Source organism: Cyanistes caeruleus, chromosome 2, assembly GCF_971803275.1.
Source record: "Cyanistes caeruleus chromosome 2, bCyaCae1.hap1.1, whole genome shotgun sequence".
NCBI classification, from domain to species: Eukaryota; Metazoa; Chordata; class Aves; order Passeriformes; family Paridae; genus Cyanistes; species Cyanistes caeruleus.
Window position 1 is genome coordinate 18,860,889 of NC_141702.1, and position 23,627 is coordinate 18,884,515.

At 38.2% G+C, this 23,627-nt stretch overlaps 1 protein-coding gene across 18 annotated transcripts in view; it reads left to right on the plus strand.

Moving 5' to 3' along the window:
* MYT1L (myelin transcription factor 1 like) overlaps window positions 1–23,627 on the plus strand; it is a 333,945-nt gene that overhangs the window by 307,812 nt on the left and 2,506 nt on the right. For 11 of the 18 annotated variants that reach the window (XM_086875945.1, XM_023922543.2, XM_023922541.2 and 8 more), the window contains 4 exons: window positions 15,511–15,602; window positions 18,310–18,419; window positions 22,875–23,018; window positions 23,341–23,627. The exon at window positions 23,341–23,627 is cut by the window's right edge and continues 2,506 nt beyond it. In XM_086875945.1, coding sequence (XP_086732071.1) covers window positions 15,511–15,602; window positions 18,310–18,419; window positions 22,875–23,018; window positions 23,341–23,481 — 487 coding nt within the window. In that variant the 3' untranslated portion in view covers window positions 23,482–23,627. The remainder of the gene's footprint in view (window positions 1–15,510; window positions 15,603–18,309; window positions 18,420–22,874; window positions 23,019–23,340) is intronic. The other 7 variants (XM_086875948.1, XM_086875946.1, XM_023922542.2 and 4 more) reach the window with 1 other exon arrangement.

The following is a 23,627-nucleotide window of genomic DNA, read 5'->3' on the forward strand; positions in this document are numbered from 1 at the left end:
GATACAGAGGTGAAAAGTGTACTTCTTTCTCTTGCCTGTAACTATTTCCTTTGATTCTTTGAAAATCCTTTACAGCTTCACTCAGAAGCCTTATCCTTACTTCAACCTCTCCAGACTTTGTGCACATAGTTCCTATTTATTGTTTAGGCTCAGAGTTTTTTTTCTACTCGGTGTTTTATGGTATCTACTATGAAGGGATTCTGTTCCATGACCTGAGATAGCCCAATGTAATACACAGCCTGCAGCTCCCAGGGGCATTAGGAAGTGGAGATGCAAAACTGGCCATTTATGCAGATAATGTTAGAATGTATCCATTCTAACAGACATGTGGGTCTAACTTTCTGGATTTCAGTAAAATACCAGTATTAGTGTTGGTATTTCAGTTTGACTTTCTTTATAATGGTGTAACATTTATTTAACTCAGAGAGATGTGTCATTAAAACTTTAAAATTATTTTACCTTTAGTTAAAAAGTACAATATAATTACTGGGAGATTGCTTGCAAGGAGTATTCACATAATACATAGAGTGTCAAGGAGAAAATTCTTGCAACAAGAACAACTAACTTCTAAAAGAAATGTACTAAGTTTAACAATTTAAAGGACAAATTGTGGCTAGAATTTTTTTTTATAGGGAATGCTTTAATGAAAAAATCAAAACAAAACAGAACAAAAACTAATAGAGTAACCTAAATATGACATTTAGCTACAGAGAAGTGTGTTTTTTAGTACCACTCTCTTAAGCAGAAACAGAGATTTGTAAATGGTTTACTTTATAAGATTAGTTTTTGGACAAAAACATCACTTGTTAGAAGAGAGTACCACAAGATGAAAGGTTGCTTTAAAAGACTAATGAAGTCAATTGATCCTACTTAATTGTTTTGATGTAACAAAGGACCAGTATTCTAAGTTTTGAGCAAATTGGACAACTTCCTGAAGCTTCCATAGGCAGTGGTAATATTAATAACAAGCCATATTATTTTAAAAATATTATTAGTTCTTGTAGAATTCTTAAGGCTGTTAAAAATGTTCATTTGCTCACACAATTCAGAAAAGCACGTGGAGCCATTTTAGATTCCTTTGGGTTACTTATATGGCCTCCAGCTGCTGCTCAGAAAGGTAGGTCCATTGTAGTATTTATCAGCCTTAGTGAAATATCTTCTCAAATAGCATTTCATGCCTGTACATGGACAACTGAATCAAACCCTTTTTGTAGGATTGAACGTCACAACAGTTCACCTACCTTAAGAATCTCTTGTACAAGATGTAGGATGGATTTATTCCACTTCCAGGACCAATGGGTCCAGGAGAATTGACCACTTCAGTGAAGTAGACACCGGCCTTTAATCAGTTGTACCATAAATGTCACTGAGTGTGTCAAGAGGGAGTAGTTTCCCTTGCCTACAAATAGGTATTTTATGCCATTTGAAGTGTTCTTAGGGCATGCAGTATAGGCATACTGGGTTGGCCAAAATGCCTGAACACTTGTGAAACACTCCATTCTTTGATTATGGCAGCTGAGATCTGAATGTGCCTGGCAGGAGATCTACAAGGGTGCTGGCCTTGTTAAATGAAGGGGCCCCAGAGCTCCATGGCAGCTTTGACACATAGTTCCCATGCAGACATTTAAACCCAGGTGTCATAAACTGGACAATGTCTCAATCCCATCTAAATCACAGACTCCATTTTCTTACATAAGAATGAAATATTCCCTCACTTCAGGTGTATCCATTCTAACAGATGGTGATCTCATCTTCTACCACTGATAACATTTTGCTATACAGATAAAATCTCAAATCTCAAATTCTCACCTTCTGAAGAGAAGAAATGCTATGCCAGTTACACAGTGAGACCAGCCTTATGGACACTCTTTTGCAGGTAGATCTGGTTTCAGCATGCATGGAGGGAAAGCAGAGCTGTGGCCTTTAACTGAGCCATTAAAAGCTCCTCAGGAAGGAGTAGTTAATGTCCTGATTTTTGCCAGGACACCTTGCTGCTCTCCTATTAGGACTTTTTTCCACAGCAGTGGAAATATTTTTCTATCAGCAGACTCCACTAAGCATATATATGCACATTCATTGCATGTATAGTTATCCTTTATGTCTTCTCTGAAATTTTTATATTTTGCCATTTGTAGATAGCTATTAATATGCTGTTATTAAAACAGCTGTAACACTCTGGAAATGAACAGCAGACTGGCTTGTGAAAATGATGCCAGCTGTTGAATTTATCAAATATGTATTAGGAAAGATGTTTTTCAGGTGAAGATTTCTTAGAGCTGGTGTTGACATTGTACACATGATCTCATTGCACTGGTGTCAGTGGACACTGGAGATGATCCACAAGGGCTGGTAAATCAATAAAAACCTTCTCCAACTGGTTTGTAGTCTGGAATTTAAATATAAGCATATTCCTACATGCACACATATGAAGCAGTCAATGAAAAAAGTCATAAATTTCAGTGAATTTTGAATCCTACCCTATGATCACGGCACCAACAAAAGTTTCTGGTTTTTAACATTTCATCGCCTGTTCACAGAAATTTCTGTGAATAGTTTTATTTTGTCAAGGAGTTTGCATTAGGGAAGAATGGAAACAGAGTTATCGGGAGGGACTTGAAGCATAGGATTTAATGTGCTATGCTTGAAAAAGGAGCTTTTGCTAGGAAGAGAGGCCAGTGTGAAATTAGGCGACCTGTCAGCAATATGAAAATGAATTGGAAGACATGTAAGTCTGGAATCAATAGACAGATATATTAAATAGGTTATAATAAAATGTAAATTGCTTATTATACTATAGCTTTGTAGTTTTGTTCTTGCACAGAGCCTTACATCCCCATATTTGATTTAAGATGATTTTTATGGATGGCATGATTTCTAGTGCTGTGATCAGTGGGGACTTTCTCAGAATATACTTGGATTTATCAACCCTGCTCCTTAGCACAGAGTGCTTGTGCTGACTTCAGTGGAAATAAACTGCAGACATGCCTTTTCAGATCTAAAATTGTGTTCTTGCTCCCATCTTCAGCTCACTTTTATTTACATCAGTGTTCAGCCATTTCAAACTCGTTAATGTAGCTTTTAAATTCCCTTTACTAAGGAAAACTGTTGTGGTTTAACCCCAGTCAGGACCTCAGCCCCACAGAGTTGCTCGCTCACTTCAAGCAGCATGGGGGAGAGAATCTGAAGTGTGAAAGTGAGAAAACTCGTGGGTAGAGATGTATAGGTAAAGAAAAAGCCACACTCACAAACAAAGCAAAACAAGGAATGAATTCACTGCTTCCCATGGGCAGGCATCCCCAGGATCCCATGGTGTTCAGCCATCCCCAGGAGAGCAGGGCTCAAGTAATGATGTCTTGGGAATACAAACACTGTTACTCCAAATGTCCCCCCACTTCCTCCTTCTTCTTCCCCCAATTCTGTGTATTGAGCAGGACACCATATGGGATATCCCTGGGGTCAGTTGGGATCAGCTGTCCCAGTTGTGTCCCCACCCAGCTCCCGGCTTGTGCACCCCCAGCCCCATGAATGGTGAGGTGGAGTGAGAAGCAGAAACGGCCTTGACTCTGCGTGAGTGCTCCTCAGCAATAAGGAAAACGTCCCTGAATTATCCATGCTGTTTCCAGCACAAATCAAAAACACAGCTTCATACCAACTACTCTGAAGGAAATGAGCTCTATTCCAGCCAAGGACAGTAGAGAAACATGTTAGTAGAGCTGTAATATGCAAGAGTTGATCAAATTATAAACATTTCACTCATTAACAAGCTAATGCTGAATAGAGATGAAACCATAGAGAAGGGTGATTTTTCTTTAGTGAACCTGCATCCTTCCTGAGGACAGTAGGACTCCAAGATCCATTAAAAAGTTTACAGAATGGGATTTGCAGTTGAGCAGCAAGGGCATGCCACTGTGTTTGCAAAATGTCTAGATGTGCTGGGGGGAAGCAATGGACATCATCAACTGCCTTTTCCCTTCTGAAGGAATGTATGTAGAAATTATCAAGTGGTTATAGGAGATGATTACTTATGACACTTGTTACAGACTGTCCTCTTTATTCATAAGAAGGTTTAGTTAGCAGTAAGGATGTCAGAAAGCTCACAGGAAATTCATTCCATTACCCCACATGCATGTCCTGAGGTGAACGAGCACTGCCAGTGCTGTTTCCTCCAAAAATTCTGTTGGTCATAGCTCTGAGTTGCACAACTACATTGCTAAACATGGGAACTGACAGATTATGAAAAGAGGAAAAGACAAAAACAAACAAACAAAAAAACCCCACCAAAAATAACCAAAAAAACCCAAAAAAACCAACCATAAAACACCTCAAGACATCTGCTGCCCTCTGCAGCTGCTTTCTGGAAGCTGGCTGGTACCTACACTCACATGGATCCTCAGAGGACCTCTAAGTTCTCAAACACTCAAAGCATTTAGGAGATGACGAATGTGAGGGAAGAAGGTTGGAGATGTAGATTTTCATATGCAGATTGTTCTTCTCATTAAATATGCTTTTCTAGAAATAGATACTGCATAAAAATCCTCTATGATCATCCTCAGCTTCTGAAGAGAAGATTTGCAAATACCACCTACAGTCAAACCTCCTGGTGCTCAGGACCATAGAACAGCATCTCACCCCAGAGTTTATCTGGGTTGGGTGTCCCAGAAGAGGCAGTACCTCTGTAATACAGATGCTTTACAGAACACAGGCTATGGCTGCAGATTTTCTCCTAAATTGTTATTGAGCTTTCAATATTTGCCTGAAGTCTCATCCTGTCTTAACAGAAGCATTTCTCAGCTTCAGCATTTAAAAACATAAAAGTACTTACCATAGGTCTTCAGCCTGTCCACATGTTTTTGCATAGTGTGAGCCTAAACTGAGCACCATGTTCCAGGTGTGGCCTGACAGCCCTGGGTGGGACAGTGACTTCTGTGTCTCTGTGGTGATGCCCTGGCTGATGGAGCTCAGCACCGTGCTGGCTCTCTGTGCCACAGCAGCACCACTCAGACTGAGCTTGGCATCCCCAGGACCCTCAGGTCCCTTTCTACAGAGCTGCTCCACAGCCAGGTAGGTCCCAGCCTGTGCTGCACTCCTGAATTGCACTACCAGGTGCAAGACCTTATACTTGTCTTGGTTGAACTTCATAAGGTTCTTGTCAGCCCACTCTTGCAGCCTATCTGGGTCTTCCTGAAGTGTGACTTTCCCTTTCAAAGAGTTCACTTCCCTATTCAGTTTGGGAATCTTCATCCGGATACACTTGATCCCATTGTCCAGGTCACTTATGAAGATTGTAAACAGGGTTAGGCCCAGTATGGATCCCTGGAAGACCCCACTTGTGGCAGGTTGCCAGTTTGAAAAGGAGCTGTTTACCACTACCTTGTGTGCAACCTCTCAGCCAGTTTCCCACCCACTACACAGACCACTTGTCCAGACCATAACACGTTTCTCTAGGAGGAGGCCGTAGGAAACTATATCAAAAGCCTTACAGAAATCCAGGTAGACAGTGTCCACTGGTCACCACCCCATCAGCCAAGCAGATTGCTTTGTCACAAAAAGCAAATTTGCGTTTGCAGGTTTGTAAAGTATGGCTGGCCCTTGGTCAGTCTGTGCTGGCTTTTCCCAATCGTGTTTCATCTGACTTGTGATAGCCCCCAGAATTAATTCCATAACTTTTCCAAAGACTGGAATAAGGCTAAAGAGCCTGTAGATCTTTTTTTAATCCTCTCTTGTAGGTAGGGCTGTCACTATCTCTCTTTCAGTTTTCTGGGATATCTCCTGATATGCACAACTTCTCAAAGATTATGAAGAGGCTTACAACAACATCAGCCAGCATTCCTCACACCCTCGGGTGGGCAATGTCAGAGCCCGTGGATTTGTGGTGCCAAGCTCCTGTAGCAGTTCACTTACAACTCTTCCATCAGTGATGGTCAGTCTGAGTGTATCAACCTGGAATTTTGCTCCAAAGGCCTGAGGCCCAATAGTATTGGTAAAGACAGATGTGAAGGAAGGATCAAGAACTGCTGCCTTTTCTGCATTGCTAGTGGCTAATTCACCTCTCCCATATAACAGTGCGCCAGTATTTCCCTTCTGTTTCCACTTGGTCTCTACGTACCTAAAGAACCATTTAGTGAAGTTCTTTTACATTTCTGGCCAGTTTCAATTTGATCTGAGCTTTTTCTATTCCAGCTGCATCTCTGCATCCCTTAGCAACAGCTTTGTTATTCACAGTGGGTATTTGCCAACTTTTCCATCTCTCATCCACTCCTCTTTTGATTTTGAGCAGACCCAGAAGCTCACAGTTAAGCCAATTGTGAGCATCCTTTAAAGCACAGAGGATCCAAACTTCCAGCTGTATTCTCAAGGTGCTCTAAACTTCCAAAATACCCAATTTGTCAGGAGTTTGTGTCCAGCAATACCCTTTAAAAGGTGTCCCTGTGCTGTACACTGAAAATGGTAAAAACTTCGCAGAGAGAAATTTTTTTTTTTTCTATTTATGAAATATAAATACTGTCAAACTCTAGATTTGTAAGAAGCTTTTAATATGGAATGCATTAAAGTATTTGATTACGTCTATTTCTAGCCAGGTCTCTTGTCAGGTCAACTCTTGTCCATGCTTTTATTTGTTTCTACAGTAAGTTGACAGAGTGCTGCATTTGCACCAAAATTAATTCACTCTTAGTTCTCATTGTTTTACTGCTTCTCTGAGAGGCTTTTTAAGTTGTTTAGGATGTTTGTTCATTTGGTCTTTATCTCCCTATCCCTCCTCAGCATTGATTTATGTTGTTGTTTCCTATCTCTTAGTTTTTTCTACAAGCTGTACCTTGCAATTCTTCAGAAAAACATCATACAGCATTAAGAGTACAGAAGAATTAACCAAATTCACTGCAGTTAATAGTAGCTACAACAGACAATGATAAACATCATCATCATGACATCATTAAAAGATGACAGGTATCATTAAATGATGACATCAAAAGTGTGTTGACATTTCCAAGAAGACAAGGGAAGAAGTGTAGCAATTAAATGTAATAATAATATACATAAAGAAAAAAAATTTAAATCTATGATGTGGGTCTTGCAGTGCAAATGATTTTTTTACATAGTAATTTTGTCTTGACCTTAAAGGAGAAGGGTCTTCCGAAACCACTTTATGACACCTTCCTCTTCCCATCCTCCTTCTCTCCTCCTGTAGTGTTCTGGCACTCTTCCCTTCTCTATCCCTGCGGCTCCTGTTCAGTCTTCTGAGCTTCTCAGTCCCCAGCATTTGCAGTAGTTGGTGCACTGGCAGAACAGGACAGGCAGTCTCAGGTGTTGCTTCCAGCAAGCATTTGTGAGCAATTTATAACACACTCTTCTGCTTCAGGCCCCGCAGCCCTGAGCAGGGCTGGTGGCAGGGAAGGCTCCCACTTATACACACAAAGTACATGGAGGGTCTGGCACTAAACACTAACTCACATCCACTTAGCATGTCCAAGGGACAGTCTGTCAGAGGCTTATAGCTCTGCCCAATCTACTTTTGTTTTCCTGAGGACAGCAGAATGCATCTCTAAACTCAGAGCAACACCCCATGAAATGTCGTTTCTTGCTCCAATTCACGGACAGTTAGAGTTATTCACAGAATTATTTGGACTATTTTGTTCTCATCAGTAGGGACAAAACAATGTATATGGACAAAACAGAAGTATATTCTGAGAAATAGAAATATTTTTCTTATGTTATTTGGGAACATAAAAATGAGCCTGGCCTGACACTTACCACTGAAGATTTCAGTCAGATAAAATTTAATTTAATTTTTAGTGAGTTAAAATTTTGTGAAAGTTAGGAGTGACTAAATGCAGATCCTGGTTAGAGAGTTAGGCCCTTTGCAGGTAGTTCTGCCAGCTCTTTTCATTACAAGCTGGAAAAAGGATGGAATAGCATTTTAATCAGATGTACCATTTGTTAAACTGGAAGGCTCTTGATAGTAAGATAGTCTAAAAGGGTTTAAGAGGTTTACTTACCTTGGGAAAGTCACAGAGAAAATAATATGAAATCCATATTAGAAAAATAAAACTGCACAATATAAACAAGAAAAACCATTTTGCTTAGCAGACCTGACAAATTACAGCAGACAGCAATTGTACAGGTGTTTGCAATGTGACACCTTCTTGATTTCAGGCACTTAGCAGAAGCTGTCTGGTTATAAGTCTGCTTGTCCTCATTCCAGACATAGCTCATAAAAAAGCAGAGAATACAGGGTAGCTTTTTAGATTTAAGGAGGGATGAATTTTCCTCTTGAAATACATTTTTCTCCTTGCTGTCTATATAAAGTGTTTAGAGAACCTGTGCTTCATTTTAAATGCCAAAGTGAGCTGTATTTGGTCACTAAATATATCACTTGAAATTTTCAGCCACCTAAGAGCCTAATCAGAGGTGTGTAGCTAAACATACACCATATTTACACACAAGGAAGTCTCAACCTTTCTTCCTATTCAACAGCCCAGTAAATCCACTGGTCTTCAGGCCATCTGTCCTCTTGTGGGCAGTCACCAGACAGGAGAGAGGCTGATAAGCTTTGCAGAAGCCAGCCCCCAGCTCCTGGGGCACTCAGTTGTGCCCCATTAAGTGCACAGCTTCGTGCTGGGGCCAACTGTAAGTCATGTAATGTGCTGCAGTGGGTACTCACTCACCAAAGAATACATGAGAGATTTCTGAACAGTTGTTGAATGTTGGGCAAGAGCCAAACCTCTTTCCCTCTTCAGGGATGATACAGGTCAAAGCTCATTAACACATGTGAAAAGCCCACCCACAAAGCCTCTTAGCTGACTAAGCAGCTTCAGTTAACTAAATATGATGTAAATTTGCCAAGGGACTACTGTGCCCAACTGAAGGGCAACTTTGGCAGTTCTCTTACAGTTCCAGCATTTCAAGATTCATTAATCCCTTTTCTGGTGTATATTTATGCCCCAGGGGGATTCCTTTCAAATTGAGTCTGCTCTCATGGCCTTTTCTCTCAACTTTGCCATGTTAACAATTCTGCATAATTCCTATTTTTGTTTTTCTTACCTGATGCCTGCTTTGTTCTTTTGTTATGAGGGATAGGCATAATTAAGTTATAACACTATCTTACCTTTTAAATCTCCAGTAAAAAAATCCAAATACCTTCTCTTCTGGGTGGCCATTCACTCTCTCTTGATGTGTATTTGGTGCCTGACTGACCAGATTTTACTGCTAATTCAACCCTCCCATTGCTAAAATAAGAGCATAGTTATTTCCAGAAAGTTTTTCTGAAACAATGATCAAATATTATTTAAATAATTTTGAAAAGCTTGCATTTCATTTTAATCATAACGGCTAATTTTTTTTTTTGGCCATTTGGGTAGTGGTTTGATTTTTCTTACTTCTGACACAAATATTTATTTAGACAGAATAAAATCTCAGCTACTTTTGTCAGCACCTTTGGAAAACAACTTGAATTAAGAGCTGTCACTTCCCACATTACATCAGGCTTTTAGTATTTTTAACTGAGATTTCCCTCCTGATTCAAAATTGAAGTTTTTCACAGCAAGCATTCAGGTGTGAGTTGTAAATGCACCCCAAAAAAACCCAAAACAAAACAAAAAAACCTACAAAAAAACCCAACCAAGCAACCAACCAAAGAAACAAAAAGATTTTGCCATGAAACAAGACCTATAAAGGGCCACATTAATAAAAATATTTTTTTTCCAGTGAAGAATTACGAAATTGAGCTGAACAGATGCTTTTTTTCACCCAACACCACACAGAGTCAGCTGGGATTGTGTGGGGAGAAGAGAGTCCTCTGTGAGTCACAGCAATCTCCATGAAAACAAAACTACCTTGTTTGCAGAACCTCTCTCCTGGATTCCTTTTGCTTCACATCTCAATAAGAACCTGGGGAAAAGCCAATCACCCTTGAATGTAAATAAAAATGAGTGCTGGTTTAGGGAGGGTTCCTTTTATCTCTGCTGGAGTTGTGCATAGGGTATTACATCCTTTAAGGTGTGTAGCAGAATTTACTCATGGGAATAAGGAAGTCACTAAAGCTGATACCCTTCAACATAGAAAAAGAAGAGTAGTTCATGGTTTTAATATTTAACCAAGGAATGGGCTACTTTGATCACTGAATTTGATCTCTTAACTTGAACTTCAAACATTTGCAAATAGTTGAGGAGTTTAGTCTAAAAGTAAGGCTTCAGCCATTAACAAAATAAAACAGTCATTCTCACTGTGATCTGTATTTCCCTGAATTTCAAAAGGTTTTAACATCTGGGGCTTGTTTGAATATATCTATAGTTAAAAGAGGTCCCTTGAAAGTGACTTGTTCCTTCCTTTAGTCTATAGACAATGCTATTTTTAATAAACAGAGGATTGTTAAATTTTCTTTCTGAAAAATCACTGTGTTAATGAATCTATAAACATCTTGCAGGGTTTATAAAATTTATCCTCAAGATGCTTTTTGGGTACTACAGGTTGAGTCTCTGGTTTCTTTACACCCTGTTATTTATTTCTTTGTAAATTCAACACTTGACATACCAAATATAAAAGTTGTGTTTTATTTGACCTTTATCTCCTCCTTTCCCATATACCTACTTCTCTGTTTGGAAAATGTTTTCTTCATTTGACAAGCCAAGTGCAAAACCTCCAGCTTCAAGAGGAACTAAACTGCATCTGTCTGCTGAGGAAAAAAAATACATTTAACACAGAGCTGGAACGCAGATAACTAAAATCGGTCACCCAGACAATCACTCCACTTGATCAATGATCCTCCACTCTGGTGACCTATGTTGTTTGCATCCCTGAAGACAGTGAAATTACATTCTTGAAACATTCAGGATTTTAACCCACTTTTTTTTTTTTTTTTTTTTTTTTTTTTTTTTTTTTTTTTAATAAATAAATAAAGAAATTAAATTTCTTGGCAAATGTGCACTGAATATTTAAAAATAAAAAACCCTTTAAAATTTTTCCCTCCCCACTAATTTCAATTCTATTTTGTAACAAATTTCACCCTATTTACAAATCCAGTGAATATATGGTGAGGCACTGGTTATAGTAATATAATCTTAGTGCTAATTCAGAAAGAAAATTCTTTCTTCACCTTTTGTTCAACGTTAGTAGATACAATCACCATACAGTCTTTATAGTGTTTCATAAGTTATGGCAGAGGGTGGTTTTATAGGATAATGTACCAGACAATACTTTACTTTCTCAAATTAGAAATTAGTCCCAATGAGTGAAGACACATTGGATCCCAACAAAATGAGATGCTGATGGTCATCTGGTTGTTGGTACTGCAGAGACTCACAGCTCTTGGTGAATCTGGATCTCAGGGGGAGTCAGGAGTTGGTTGCTGATGCTTCTCGCAACCCCACCAAAATGCTGTGGCTTCAAGCTCTGTGGCATCCAGTCTGACAGAGATGATCCATGGCTTGGTACACTTATGCTGAATTTATTCCAGCAATGTTAGAAAGCATAACTCATTTTTATTACGGAAAGAATACTCAACTGGGTTCATATGTTCTTATGATTTCTTGTGCATATGAGAATAATAGCAGGAGCAAGTGAGATAACTGATTAATTTTACTAATTCTTTGCTGGAATGAATAAGCTACAGAACTGTGTAAAAGTCAGTGTAAGGTTTGAGAACCTATGACAAGCATCAACTGTAAAGGCTTGAAACTTAATAATAGAATATCCTGAGTTGGAAGGGACCCACAAGGATCATTGAAGTCCAGAGACCCAATAATCACACCAGGTGCCTGAGAGCATTGTCCAAACACGTCTTGAACTCCATCAGTCTGTGACCATTTCCCTGGGGAGCCTCTTCCACTGCCCAGCCCCCTCTGGGTAAAGAACCTTTTCCCAATATCCAGCTTCAACCCTCCTGATACAGCTTCATCACATACTTAATGTGAGGATAAATATTATCCTTAACAAAACTACTACCTACTAGTATTTCTAACTATTAGATATTTCTCTAGATATAGTCTGTTTTCATTTTTGAAATATTCAAAGCGTGTATTACATAAGTCTTAAAGCACTAAAATAGCTTTCACTTGTATTCTTTTGTTTTCCAACCACAGGAAAAAAATAAAATCATATCTACTCCTGTCTCCTTCTGTCCCCCAGTCTTCTAGAAATGCCAAGCAACTCTCTGTCTCACTGGGATCTCAATTCAAGCTTTTTGGTTAACTTTACTCCTCTGTAGGGTTCAGCCTTTGTACAACAGCCCACTTTTGGTGCAACACTGACTTGACCTTGTTTTTCATCTTCCCATAAATCCTCAGTTCTTTTCTTCATTCTCTATTTAAAGAGCCATTGCCTTCAGTAGAAGTAAATGTAGTCAATAAGATAAAATGGAGGCGGTAGAATGCCCTTGCAGAGTAGAAGCTTACTGTAAAAGTCCTAATTTAGTTTTTAATTACTTAAAACAGTTTTAGGTAAATTAATTAAGAACAGAGCCAAGCAAAAGGGGTGCACATTGCTATCTTTGACTAACTCATTTCTGAAGAATTTAGACAAGTTAAACAAACTGTAGTAAAAATCAGTACTCTTAATTTAGGTTACTAACTTGGTATCTGCTTCACTGAAACTAAAAGTGTCTGGCTCAGGAAAGTGAACTCATCTGCTTACAATACAATATACAGTTAATGAAGAGACGGATTTGCCAGAAAAGATCTGCAGAGAAGGCAATGACATGGTCTGGCTTTGGCATCTTCCTCTGTGGTGAGCAGGACACCTTTGGGAGTTTTGAATGCTTTCTTAAAGTGCATAAAGCCACTGGAAAATTTAGGACCACCTGGCCACTGGAAAATTTAGGATCATTCATGGCCTCTCCTAAGAACAGACACATAACAAGCTAAAGGTAGTCATACAGGTGCATGATGCACAAGCTAAAGCCATGCATGTAAGGACTGGGGAAGCAAAAAGAGGAAGCTTGTGGATTAGGCATGCAGATGCATTTCAAAAACCCATTTTGGTCAAAGCCCTCCTCTGTCTGTACATATTGTATTAGATCACCAGTGGGTTAGAACAAAACTAATCTGGCTACAGAATGTGGAAGCCTTCTGCATCCTCACTAGTATGCCCAAAAAATAGGCACCCTTTGCCTTTCCCCTCACTAACTCATGATTCATCTAGGTGTCTCCAGAAGAAAGTAGATAATCCATGCAGAATGATTCTTCAACAGTTCCAGCAGCAAGGATGGAGCACAGCACCCAGATCTTTGTGGTTCAGTATAGGCAGAAGGCAGCTGGTGCCAGGGTGCTTGAACTGCAGCCAAGCTATAGGTGCTCCATACGTGTCTACCCCAGCAATACACCTCTCTCCAGTGGTGATGGGCCACAGACAGTTGCTGTTTGGCAGCTAGAATGTGACCACCCTATTTTGTGGAATAGGAAAACTTAGTGTTGCATATATGAAACCTTGTACCTGGGCCTCAGGGTGAGAGCTCACCTTGGAGCACCGTGGGCACACCAGTGGAGAGATAACCTTCCAGACTAGATGAGAAGGTATCTATGGGTTTAGGCACTCCCGAAAACTTGGTGTATAGAATCATGGCCTGGGACTAAGATTGGGTCATTGGCACCAAAATTTAGATTTAGGGATGTTGAATCACACCGTAGATTTCTAATACTTCTGAACAAATTTGATTTGATTATTTTTCTTTGCTCTCAGGTGTGCTTGTTCTAGCATCCAGGTTTCTTGTTGGTTTGTTTAAATGCTGTATCTGTAGACTGAAGGCTGATTTTATTTTGAGGGGTTATCATCAGTCAAGACTTTTAGAGAGGAAAAGGCTACAAAACAAGACTAATGCAGTTGTTATAATGGCTAACGATGCTAACTTCTTCTGAAAAAGAGTGAGGACAAAATATGAGAAAATTCATTAAGTCAACTGAAAGATTACAAAAATGAAGTCAGTTAAATGATGCAGAAATTTTGCTTATACTGTTATTCCATTTCTTTCTCCGTGCCAACATTTTTTCCCAAAACTCCAGATCCTCTCCTCCTTAATCGTCTTCAAGACTCACTTAGACTCTTCAAGAGAACAGTTGTTTACAGTCACACACTGAGTCCATAGCAGACTTTGGAGTAGTAATTCGGCATCCTACCAACTAGGCTACAGCCAAAAGCTACTAGGTCATGCCATTGCTTGATACTAGCATTATTTTATTATACATCTTCTTAGTCACAAAGCTGTATAAAATGTTGAACACAGATTCTTTTGCTGAGAAAATATTGTTTTTAATATGTTTTTCTAAGAGCAATCCTTTTTTGTTTCTTTTCAGAGAAACATTTTCTGTAATCAAACACTATACCTATATTAGAGGACTTTGTTTAGAAGGAAGTTGCTAACTAAAGGAAGTTGTTAACTAAATAAATGCTTTTAATCAAAGACACCACTTTCCTCCATATTGCAGAGTGATTATTTGTGTATTAGATTTGAATCTGATTTTCACAATTAAAAATTGTACAAAAAAGTCTTCCTTTGGATCTGAAGAGGAAATATAAATGTGCCTGAATGCAGTGAAAAGTTCATAACGTTACTCATTTTGCATGGCTATGAATGAAATGTTGCGGCAACAGGAAATTGTTTAGCAAACTTCCAAATTCTCTTCACTAAAGGTAAAGCTTCCTCAGAATAAGATTATAGTTTTCCATCATTAAATTAGATTGAATATGTATTTTCTCTTATCTGCGATAGTGCAACTACATAAAAGATGTGATTTTGGAAAAAGCAGCTAGTTTGGTGTACCATTATTTGTTAAATATTGAGCACTGTCTGATCCATATTTTAATTTTTACAATAAAGCCTGCTAAGACTGTGTTTGCTATCAAACTGTTTTGTGCAATGTAATTTAAAAGCTTAATATTTTGGCAATGTGAGAGAGAAGAGATAACTGAATCTACATCCATAAATGTGACAAATTTGCACTATAAGACATATATATCCCCCCTTAAAACAAGGTCATTTTTATTGGAATTACTTGGGCTGAAACAAAAAGCCAGCACATAGTTACTGCCATTTTAAGAAAAAATTTAGAAAAGGGAAATTTAGCCAGCTCAGTAGGTGATATTCACAAAGAAACACAGTTTATAAGACGTAGTCATTTGGATGTGAGAGGTAGCTCATGTCCTCTTCTCTCAGCATTCAGTTCCATGTTTGAACATTTGAATCAAAATAGGGTGGAAGTTCAGAGCAGGGACATGAAACTCAAGTGGGAGTGTTTACACAATAACTGCTTTTAAAATAAAATGTTTTATTAAAAATATCTTGTCTTAAGAAAATTGAACGATATATCTGACTTTCATATTAGCTGTCTATGCAAAAAGAATTTGGAAGAAAAACAAAACAATGAAATCACTACTGGTAAGTCCTTTTTTTTCAGACTAGTGCACTCTTTCAGTGCTAGGCAGTGAAGATAAACTATGTCTCTGATACTGTTTTTATTACAGGTTTGGATTACAGATTTCTTTTCAATGACCTGTCAAAATTAACAGGCTCCTTACTGTTCACAGTTTATCAGGATGCCCCAGAGCTACTTCAGCAATGAAGAAAGCAAAGCTGTCTGGAGAACAAATGCTAACAATAAAGCAGCGGGCCAGTAATGGTAAATTTTTAATCATTACGTTCTTAAATACTAATTTGCTGTAAACTAAAGTTACCATTACTCTATTGCCTTTTTTCCTATACTCTACATAAATTGTGAATTCACTGTCTGTAGAAGTGAAACCAGGTCTTATGCACTGGAAACCTGAGCCAGGAGTAGAGCAGTCAGATCGAGTTATGTCTATATAAATCTAAAACTCTAAAATATTTCAAAGTAGAATATACCCTTACAATTTACTGGTTCACATTCCATTCATCAAAGAGCAATAGTTAGTCTTATATTGTTGCAGGATTCAGAAAAGGAAAAGGGTTTATTTCCAGAGTGTTAATTCCTCCTAAGTTCCCTTGAATTCATTTGGACCTATGGCTTTATAACCTCTGGCAGATGGAGATGACTTTGTGCTATTTCAGCTCCAGTAATCTGCAATTCTTCCTGGGAACCTTGAGTTGCAGGGAAGATGAGGAAAGTACCTTGGATGAAAATCAGGATAGTACCCTGGTAGTTGAAGTGCAGTAAAAGCAAAATGTAGGTGCTTCAGTTCAAGTAAGTAATATGATAAAGACTTGTCTGGGAGGTGCCCACGTCCTGAGTTTTCTTGGAAAACGATGTAGTCACTTAGTCTGGCAGTGCGTGCCTTCTTAACTGTTGGCGTTAACTGTGTTAGAGCCACTGAGCATTTGAACGCAGTGCAGGAGGCACCTCAGCCCACATGGGCAGCACAGATGGAGAAAGCAGTGGCTGTCTTTATTCAAAAGCTTGTAACCATGGAGTGCAAGGTCTGGGTGTTATTTTCTCTAGAACCTTGTTAGTATTGAAAACTGTATCTGCCATGCCCAGGAAGAATGCTTTAAGGAGTAATATGTGGATATTTTGGACACATGGCCTGCCTGAGCAATTCGGTGGCCTTCTGTGATGGGGTGACTACATCAGTGGACAAGGGAAGAGCTACATATGTCATTTACCTGGACTTCTGTAAAGCCACAGCCATGGTCTCCCACAACATCCTTCTCCCTGAATTGGAGAGAGATGGATTGGATGGGTGCAGTGTTAGGTGAATAAGGAATTGGTGGGATTGTCACTTCCAGAGGGTAGTGGTCAATGGCTCAGAGCCCCAATGGACATCAGGGACAAGTGTTGTCCCTTAGGGGTCTGTATTGGGACCAGTGTCATTTAATATCTGAATTAATGACATAGAGAAAGGAATCAGGTGCACCCTCAGCAAATTTGCAGATGACTCCAAGCTGAGTGGTGCAGTGACACTCCTGAAGGACAGGACGGCATCCAGAGGGACCTGGACAAGCTTGAAGAGTGGCCCATGGGAATCTCATGAGGTTTCACAAGACCAAGGGCAAGGTGCTGAATCCAGCCCTGGGGTCCCAGCACAGGAAGGACATGTTGGAGTGAGTCCAGAGAAGGCCACCAAGGTGATCAGGGGGATGGAGCACCTCTGCTGTGAGGAAAGGCTGAGAAAATTGGGATTGTTCAACCAGGCGAAGAGAAGGCTTTGAGGTGACCCAGTTGCAGCCTTCCAGTACCTGAAGGGATCCTACAAAAAGGATGGAGAGAAACTTTTTACAAGGGCACGTAGTGACAAGACAAAGGGAAAAGGGCTTCAAACTGCAAGAGAGTAGGTTTAGATTAGATATGAGGAAAATAGTCTTTACTGTGAGAGTGGTGAGACACTGGAACAGGTTGTCCAGAGAAGCGGTGGATGCCTCATCCCTGGAAGTGTTTCAGGCCAGGCTGGATGAGGCTCTGAGAAACCTTGTCTAGTGGAAAGTGTCCCAGCCTGTGGCAGAGGGGTTGAAACTTTATAATCTTTAAGGTCCCTTGCAACCCAAGCCATTCTGTAACATCAGAGTCAGGCACTGTGGGGAAAGGTGTGAAATATTCACACCAGCATAAGAATGAGAGTGGGAGCACCGGTTTCACTGGCTTTAGGTGTTCACACTTGGACTTGAGAAAAAACAAATCTGTCTCTTTCCAGGATTATTTTATGCATTTTTATACTAACTATAAGGATAAATAGATTAAACTGTCACTGTTTATTCCTGTCTGGATTCTTAGAAATCCAGATACCTTTAAAATTCTGTGGTTTTTAATATTTATGTAACAAAATTATAGAAAGCACTTTCATTTGGCAAATTATATATTGTTATTTAATAATACCCTTCTGAACCCTTCATGAATCATTCTGAGCCTTCATCAAGCATTAAAAACAACTGCAGAATCACAATATATCCCAGTACATCACCAAAATTTCTCTTTGCTGAAAAAAAAATTCTGAATTACTTACAAATTCTCTTGATCATGCTGTAATATGAAGAGATTACCATGTTAAGATTTTTTACCTTCCTTCAGAAGATCTGTAAGTGGACACACTCTTTAAATAAATTACATATGACAGTGGAGCAAAATTTGGTGCTGCAGGTACATTTCTTATAATATAAAGTTAAATGAGTATATATAAAGGTCCTTTTGATCCTCCAGGCATTTTCAACACTCTCACTGGAGAATTACTGCAATTTTAAAAGGAAAAGTAGTGGAAAATACTTCTTTTAAACTGCAGAATAAAAGTTTGAAGAATTCTTCCTTTTTCTTTTTTGCTTGAAATAAATTGATTTTCAAATATAGAAATAATTAATTCACTGAACTCTCATTTAAACCTTAATTATTTTAACACCCCTTTTATTTTTATGTCACACAGGTATAGAAAATGATGAAGAAATTAAACAGTTAGATGAAGAAATCAAAGAACTAAATGAATCCAACTCCCAGATGGAAGCTGATATGATTAAACTCAGAACTCAGGTAACAGTTTTATGAAGCCCTAAATTCAAGCTGCTTTTTTCTACGCAACTGTTTAAAAAATATAAGAAATATACTGTTCCCTTTTATGTTTCTTATATATTAAGATATCTGTGCATAATTTTCTATTTATAAAATTTGAAAACAGTGTTCATTATGCAATTTTCACATCGGTTGCCAAAAGTAAAAAAAAAAAATAAAAATAACTCAGCAAAATATATTCTTTAAAATAATGACCTGACATGGTCAGCCTGGTATTTCCCCTTGATAAGGCTATGCCTTTCTAATAGCAGTTAAAATATTGTGTGACAACATGGTCATTAACATAAGCTACAAGGTGAAGGAGCCCAGATGAACAACATGGCTTTTGCCATGTCTTACAGAGGAAATTTAGACAGAGAAGTGAGTACCTGTTACACTTCATCATGGGATACACTGAATGCAGCCCTTGGCAGCAGTAGTGGTTCCAGAGATACAGCTTAATTCTTTTTTCATTCCACATAAATTTGTTGGGGGGAAAAAAAAGCAGAAAACCTAACATTAGACTATTAACTAAAATACCGTTTTTCAGCAGTCCTAAAACTGGATGGAAAAAGCAAAAAAACAAAATCAATTGAATTCCCCTAGAAATTTTCAGTGTCCAGCATACATTCTGGTGCTTGTCTTTTCACATGATCTGAGCACAGACACTAACAGTGAAATTCATCACAGTCACCATTTGTCAGTCTTTAGTCCCATAATCATAGACACCCAAACAATCTCAACAGAAACAGAGTAAATCATTCCTTGTTACTTCTTTGTCTGCTGCCTGTGGAGATAGGCACCACGTCCAGTCTCCTTCTCCTCTTCTATAGCTATAAATACAAGGCAGGATCTACTTTTTCAATTTGGTTTTTATTTTATTTCTAAACCTTAGCCAGATTGATACTGAAACTTCACTTCTTTATGCTTGCATTCAGAGTTCTGTCATTATTCAGCTTTCATAGGATTTTATTTATGGTTTACACAGTTTCCTGATGTGACCAAATATACCTGTAGGATAATGAGGGCAAAATCTGCAAGAATATAAAGCAAGAAGAATAATCAGTGGCAGGAAAATTACATATATTTACTCAGGTCATAAATATCCTGGATCTGGCATCTTCCAATGGCCTTATGTTTTCTTCTGCTTAATACACTGTAGGTGCTATTCACGTACATACTGATTTAGCTGAGTTTTTAAAATGTGTGAAGCAGTTTTGCTGTTATGTGTACATTAGGTAAATGCTCCAGTTTTCAGTAATTTACTGCACCTTTAATCTCATATTTGGGTAGATTAATTGAAAAATAAAGCTGTGATAACACTCTCACAGGCATAAACATGTATTGGGTTTCAGAGATTTATTTAGGAATTTCACATCAAGCTTTGATCTGAAATGAGTACAGAAGCCATACTTTAATGGTCTCAGTACCAGCTTTCATACTTCAGACTAGTGACATTGCATATTCTTAGAAATCAGATTAGGCACTTTGTGGGACCACTGAATGTTCTTGGTAAAAGGAAGCTCAGCTGGGGATTTTACCATTAAGTTAAGAGGTTATTTTTCACAATTCAGTACTGCAGATTTAGAAAAAATGTAGATTAAAATGATTAACGGGATTTAAAAAAGTAGAGCTACAGGAGACCATGAAAACATTCTTTTCTCCACCAGTCATCTTTACTTCCTAAGATCTTTCTAAGCTAAACCTGACAGGTGCTTGTCTAATTTGTTCTTTACTTTCCATACTAGAATTCCCACAATCTCTAGGTAATCTGGTCTAGTGGTTATCTGTTCTTACCCAGCTGGCTACCAAGGCCTTGCAGAGAATCCCAAGTTAAATTTCACAAAACAATTCAGAGGCCTTAGTTTTGAATTCGTACACTTTCCTGAAGATAAGCAATTTACATTTACAACACACAGAGAGTTACATCATAGTCATTATCAAACTATTAAGAGAATCAAAGTCAACAGTCCCCTTAATTTACAAAACTAAAATTATATTGGACATAACAAAATGTTTGCTGATAAACCTTCAGAAAATCATTGTGCAGCTCAGATTTCAGTAAGACATGACAGATGGGGAATATGCAGTGGGAAAATAGTGAAAGTTATGTGAACACCAGAAGTAGCAACAGTCGTGTTTAGTACAGATTTGCAACCCATATGATTGTATGTGCCAATGAAAGTTTTTAATATTCTACATTAAATTCTTAGATGTAGAATTTTTCTATTTAATAAAGTGAGAAGTCAGTCCTTTTTCTTAGTTGAAGCAGTTGTAAGACTCCTTTACTCAGCTGCTTTTTTACTTCAGACTTTGGAGAAAATATTTTTAACCTAAAATCTAGTAAATTTTTTCAAATTTAACATGCAAATATTAGAGGAGCAGAAACACATAAAGGGGAGAGGAGGAGAATAAATCTGCAAATAATTATGTGTTTCATACAAGCAACAGATTAGCCTATTTTCAGAATACATACAAGTAGACATTTCTTAGTTTTAGGGTGAAATGTGGGGAGGAAAATTTCAGCCTTTAAGCAAACAAATGCAATAATTAAATTTAAAACAGATGAATTTATAGATTATTACTAAGTGAAGTGGTGAGATATCCTGATCATCTGCCACTGTATTTGCAGATACTCAGCATCTCGTGGAAAAACGAAAAAATATGATTCAAGTTGCAATGCTCAGCTAGATAGAAAATCTATAGAATGTCAGCTCCTGCTGAAGTTAGTGTGAGGTGGCTGCAGTATGCCACACTGAACTGAACCTTCATTGGCCTCAGACTCCTCATTCTGGTCTGTAATATATAAAAAAATTAGGATAGATATTGGATTATGACTTGACTCTTAAGAAGCACCTATGAAAGATGTTTTGCATTTGGATACAGCACTTCCCTCCAATATAAATGAGCTGAAAGCAAAATAAGAGAGGAGAATAAGGTGTCCAGGTTCAAATATGAAGAAAGTATTTTCCTTTATACTAATTACTAAATACTAATATATTTTGTGGAAATAGCTCAGAATTAATTGTAACAAAACCAGGTCCTTACAGTACTGGCAACTTGGATTAACTGCAGTATGCGCCTGTAGTCAAAGCAAGAGGTACTTGGAGACTTAATGTAGGCACATAACTTTTCAAAGTTACTTCTATCAATTGGTGGGCTGTATTTCCATAAGCAGACAGAAAGTTTAGGTCTGAAATAAAACGTGATACCTCTAACTACCTGACTGTGCCAAAAAAGTTTCCAAACATTTGCTCACTCATGGTCAAGTTAATATGCACTTTAGAACCTATACCCTTCTGCCTGTTACTACTACACAAACCTCTGACCTTCCTATCAGCATTTTTTAAATTGTATCAATTCTTCCCATAGCTCAGTCTCTAGGCCAGTGTATAAACCAGTGGATAGGCCAATGGATAAACCTCATTTTGAGAATTCAAAACCTTGTGTTCTTTGGCATTTTTTCCACTTCACTGGCTTCTTTTTTCTTGTCAATGCATATTTTAACCTACACACACACAGAGCACACTGTACACTCTGAACTAGATGTCAACAGTTATCACCCCATGTGGAAAGTAAGGACAGGGCTACAGAGGAAAGTGCAGACAGATGTGAGTGAGCTCTGCATGTGCTCTTGATGATCTGGATATAAGCCAGTGCTCATCTGAAATCCTTATAACTCCATTAGCACAGTGCTCTCCACAAGCTCAGGGAAGCTTTCTCTCAGCAATGCATTTAGCTTAAGCAGGCACCATGCAAGGTCAGAGCTAATGTGTTTGGTCACCTGGAAACACAGGCAGAGCACAATCTCAGTTGTTTTCACCTGTACATGAAACAATGCCACAGGGCTATGTGCAAATATTCTTCAGTTTCACAAGTCATTGTATATATTGGAAAACTTTCTGAATTTGTACATACATTGCAATAACATGCAGTTGTTCAGCTTTCAAAAGTAGCCCTGTGAGTTTGCACAGACTCATATTATACTTACAAAGAGCAAAACATGGCAGCAAGCAGCAGTGCATTCTTAATTAACAAGATATATGTGTAGCTGAAAATACAAGAAAAGCATGACTGACTGCAGAATGCCCCTAAGATTGGCTTCTAGGAGTCTTAACTGCATGGGTGAACTTACAGAACTAAGGTCCTTAATGCCTTTCAGCTATACAAGAAAAGCTCTAAAGGAGTGGAATCGAATCCAAGTTCATTCACTCACTATTACCAGTATTGAAAAGACAAGCTGTTAAAGTTATACAACATACAGTGGGAATAAGAAAGCTTTAGTGACTATAAGAACTGCAGACTCAAGCAAAACCTTTTTAAACATGAATGAATAGACCTTTTCTCCTTTCCCTGGTATTTCTGTTCTCTCTCCCTTCAAAGAGTGCATGCTTTGTACCAGTTTGCCTTATATTACATTGTATACAAATTTGTCCATTTTAGATTACCACAATGGAGAGCAACCTGAAGACGATAGAAGAGGAGAACAAAGTAATTGAACAGCAAAATGAGTCTCTTCTTCATGAATTGGCCAATTTAAGCCAGTCTTTAATTCATAGTCTAGCTAATATCCAGCTGCCACATATGGTAAGTGATTGAGAGCACAAGTTAAGGAATTTGGCGATCTTCAGTTCACATCATACAATAGATACCTTTTTTTTTATGTTTATGTTTCATCAACCAGTTGGATATTTGTGGTAACAGCACTGAAACCATAGAGATACATTTAACTGCTAACAGACATGGAGGGCCTGTTCCAGTGTATCCTGTAAAATTAAGTAAGAACTAAATAGGCTTTTTAAATATTATAAAAATGGTGGCAGTATGCCTTGCTAATATGTTATGCTTAAATGAATATACGATTAAGAAAATAAAAGTTGTATATGAACTACTATTTAATATCTCGTAGGAACCAATCAATGAACAAAATTTTGATGCTTACGTGACCACTTTGACGGACATGTATACAAATCAAGATCGTTATCAGAGTCCAGAAAATAAAGCCCTACTGGAAAATATAAAGCAGGCTGTGAGAGGAATTCAGGTCTGAACAGCTGCTATAGTGATGAAAATCTTGCTTAAAAAAAGGATGCCTCTTGTTTTTTGCTGCTGTAATTTACCAGAAAGTGTTATATATTTATTTCTGTTTGAAACAGTGTTATGCTTACAAGACTTCATAATGATTTTATGTCTTGC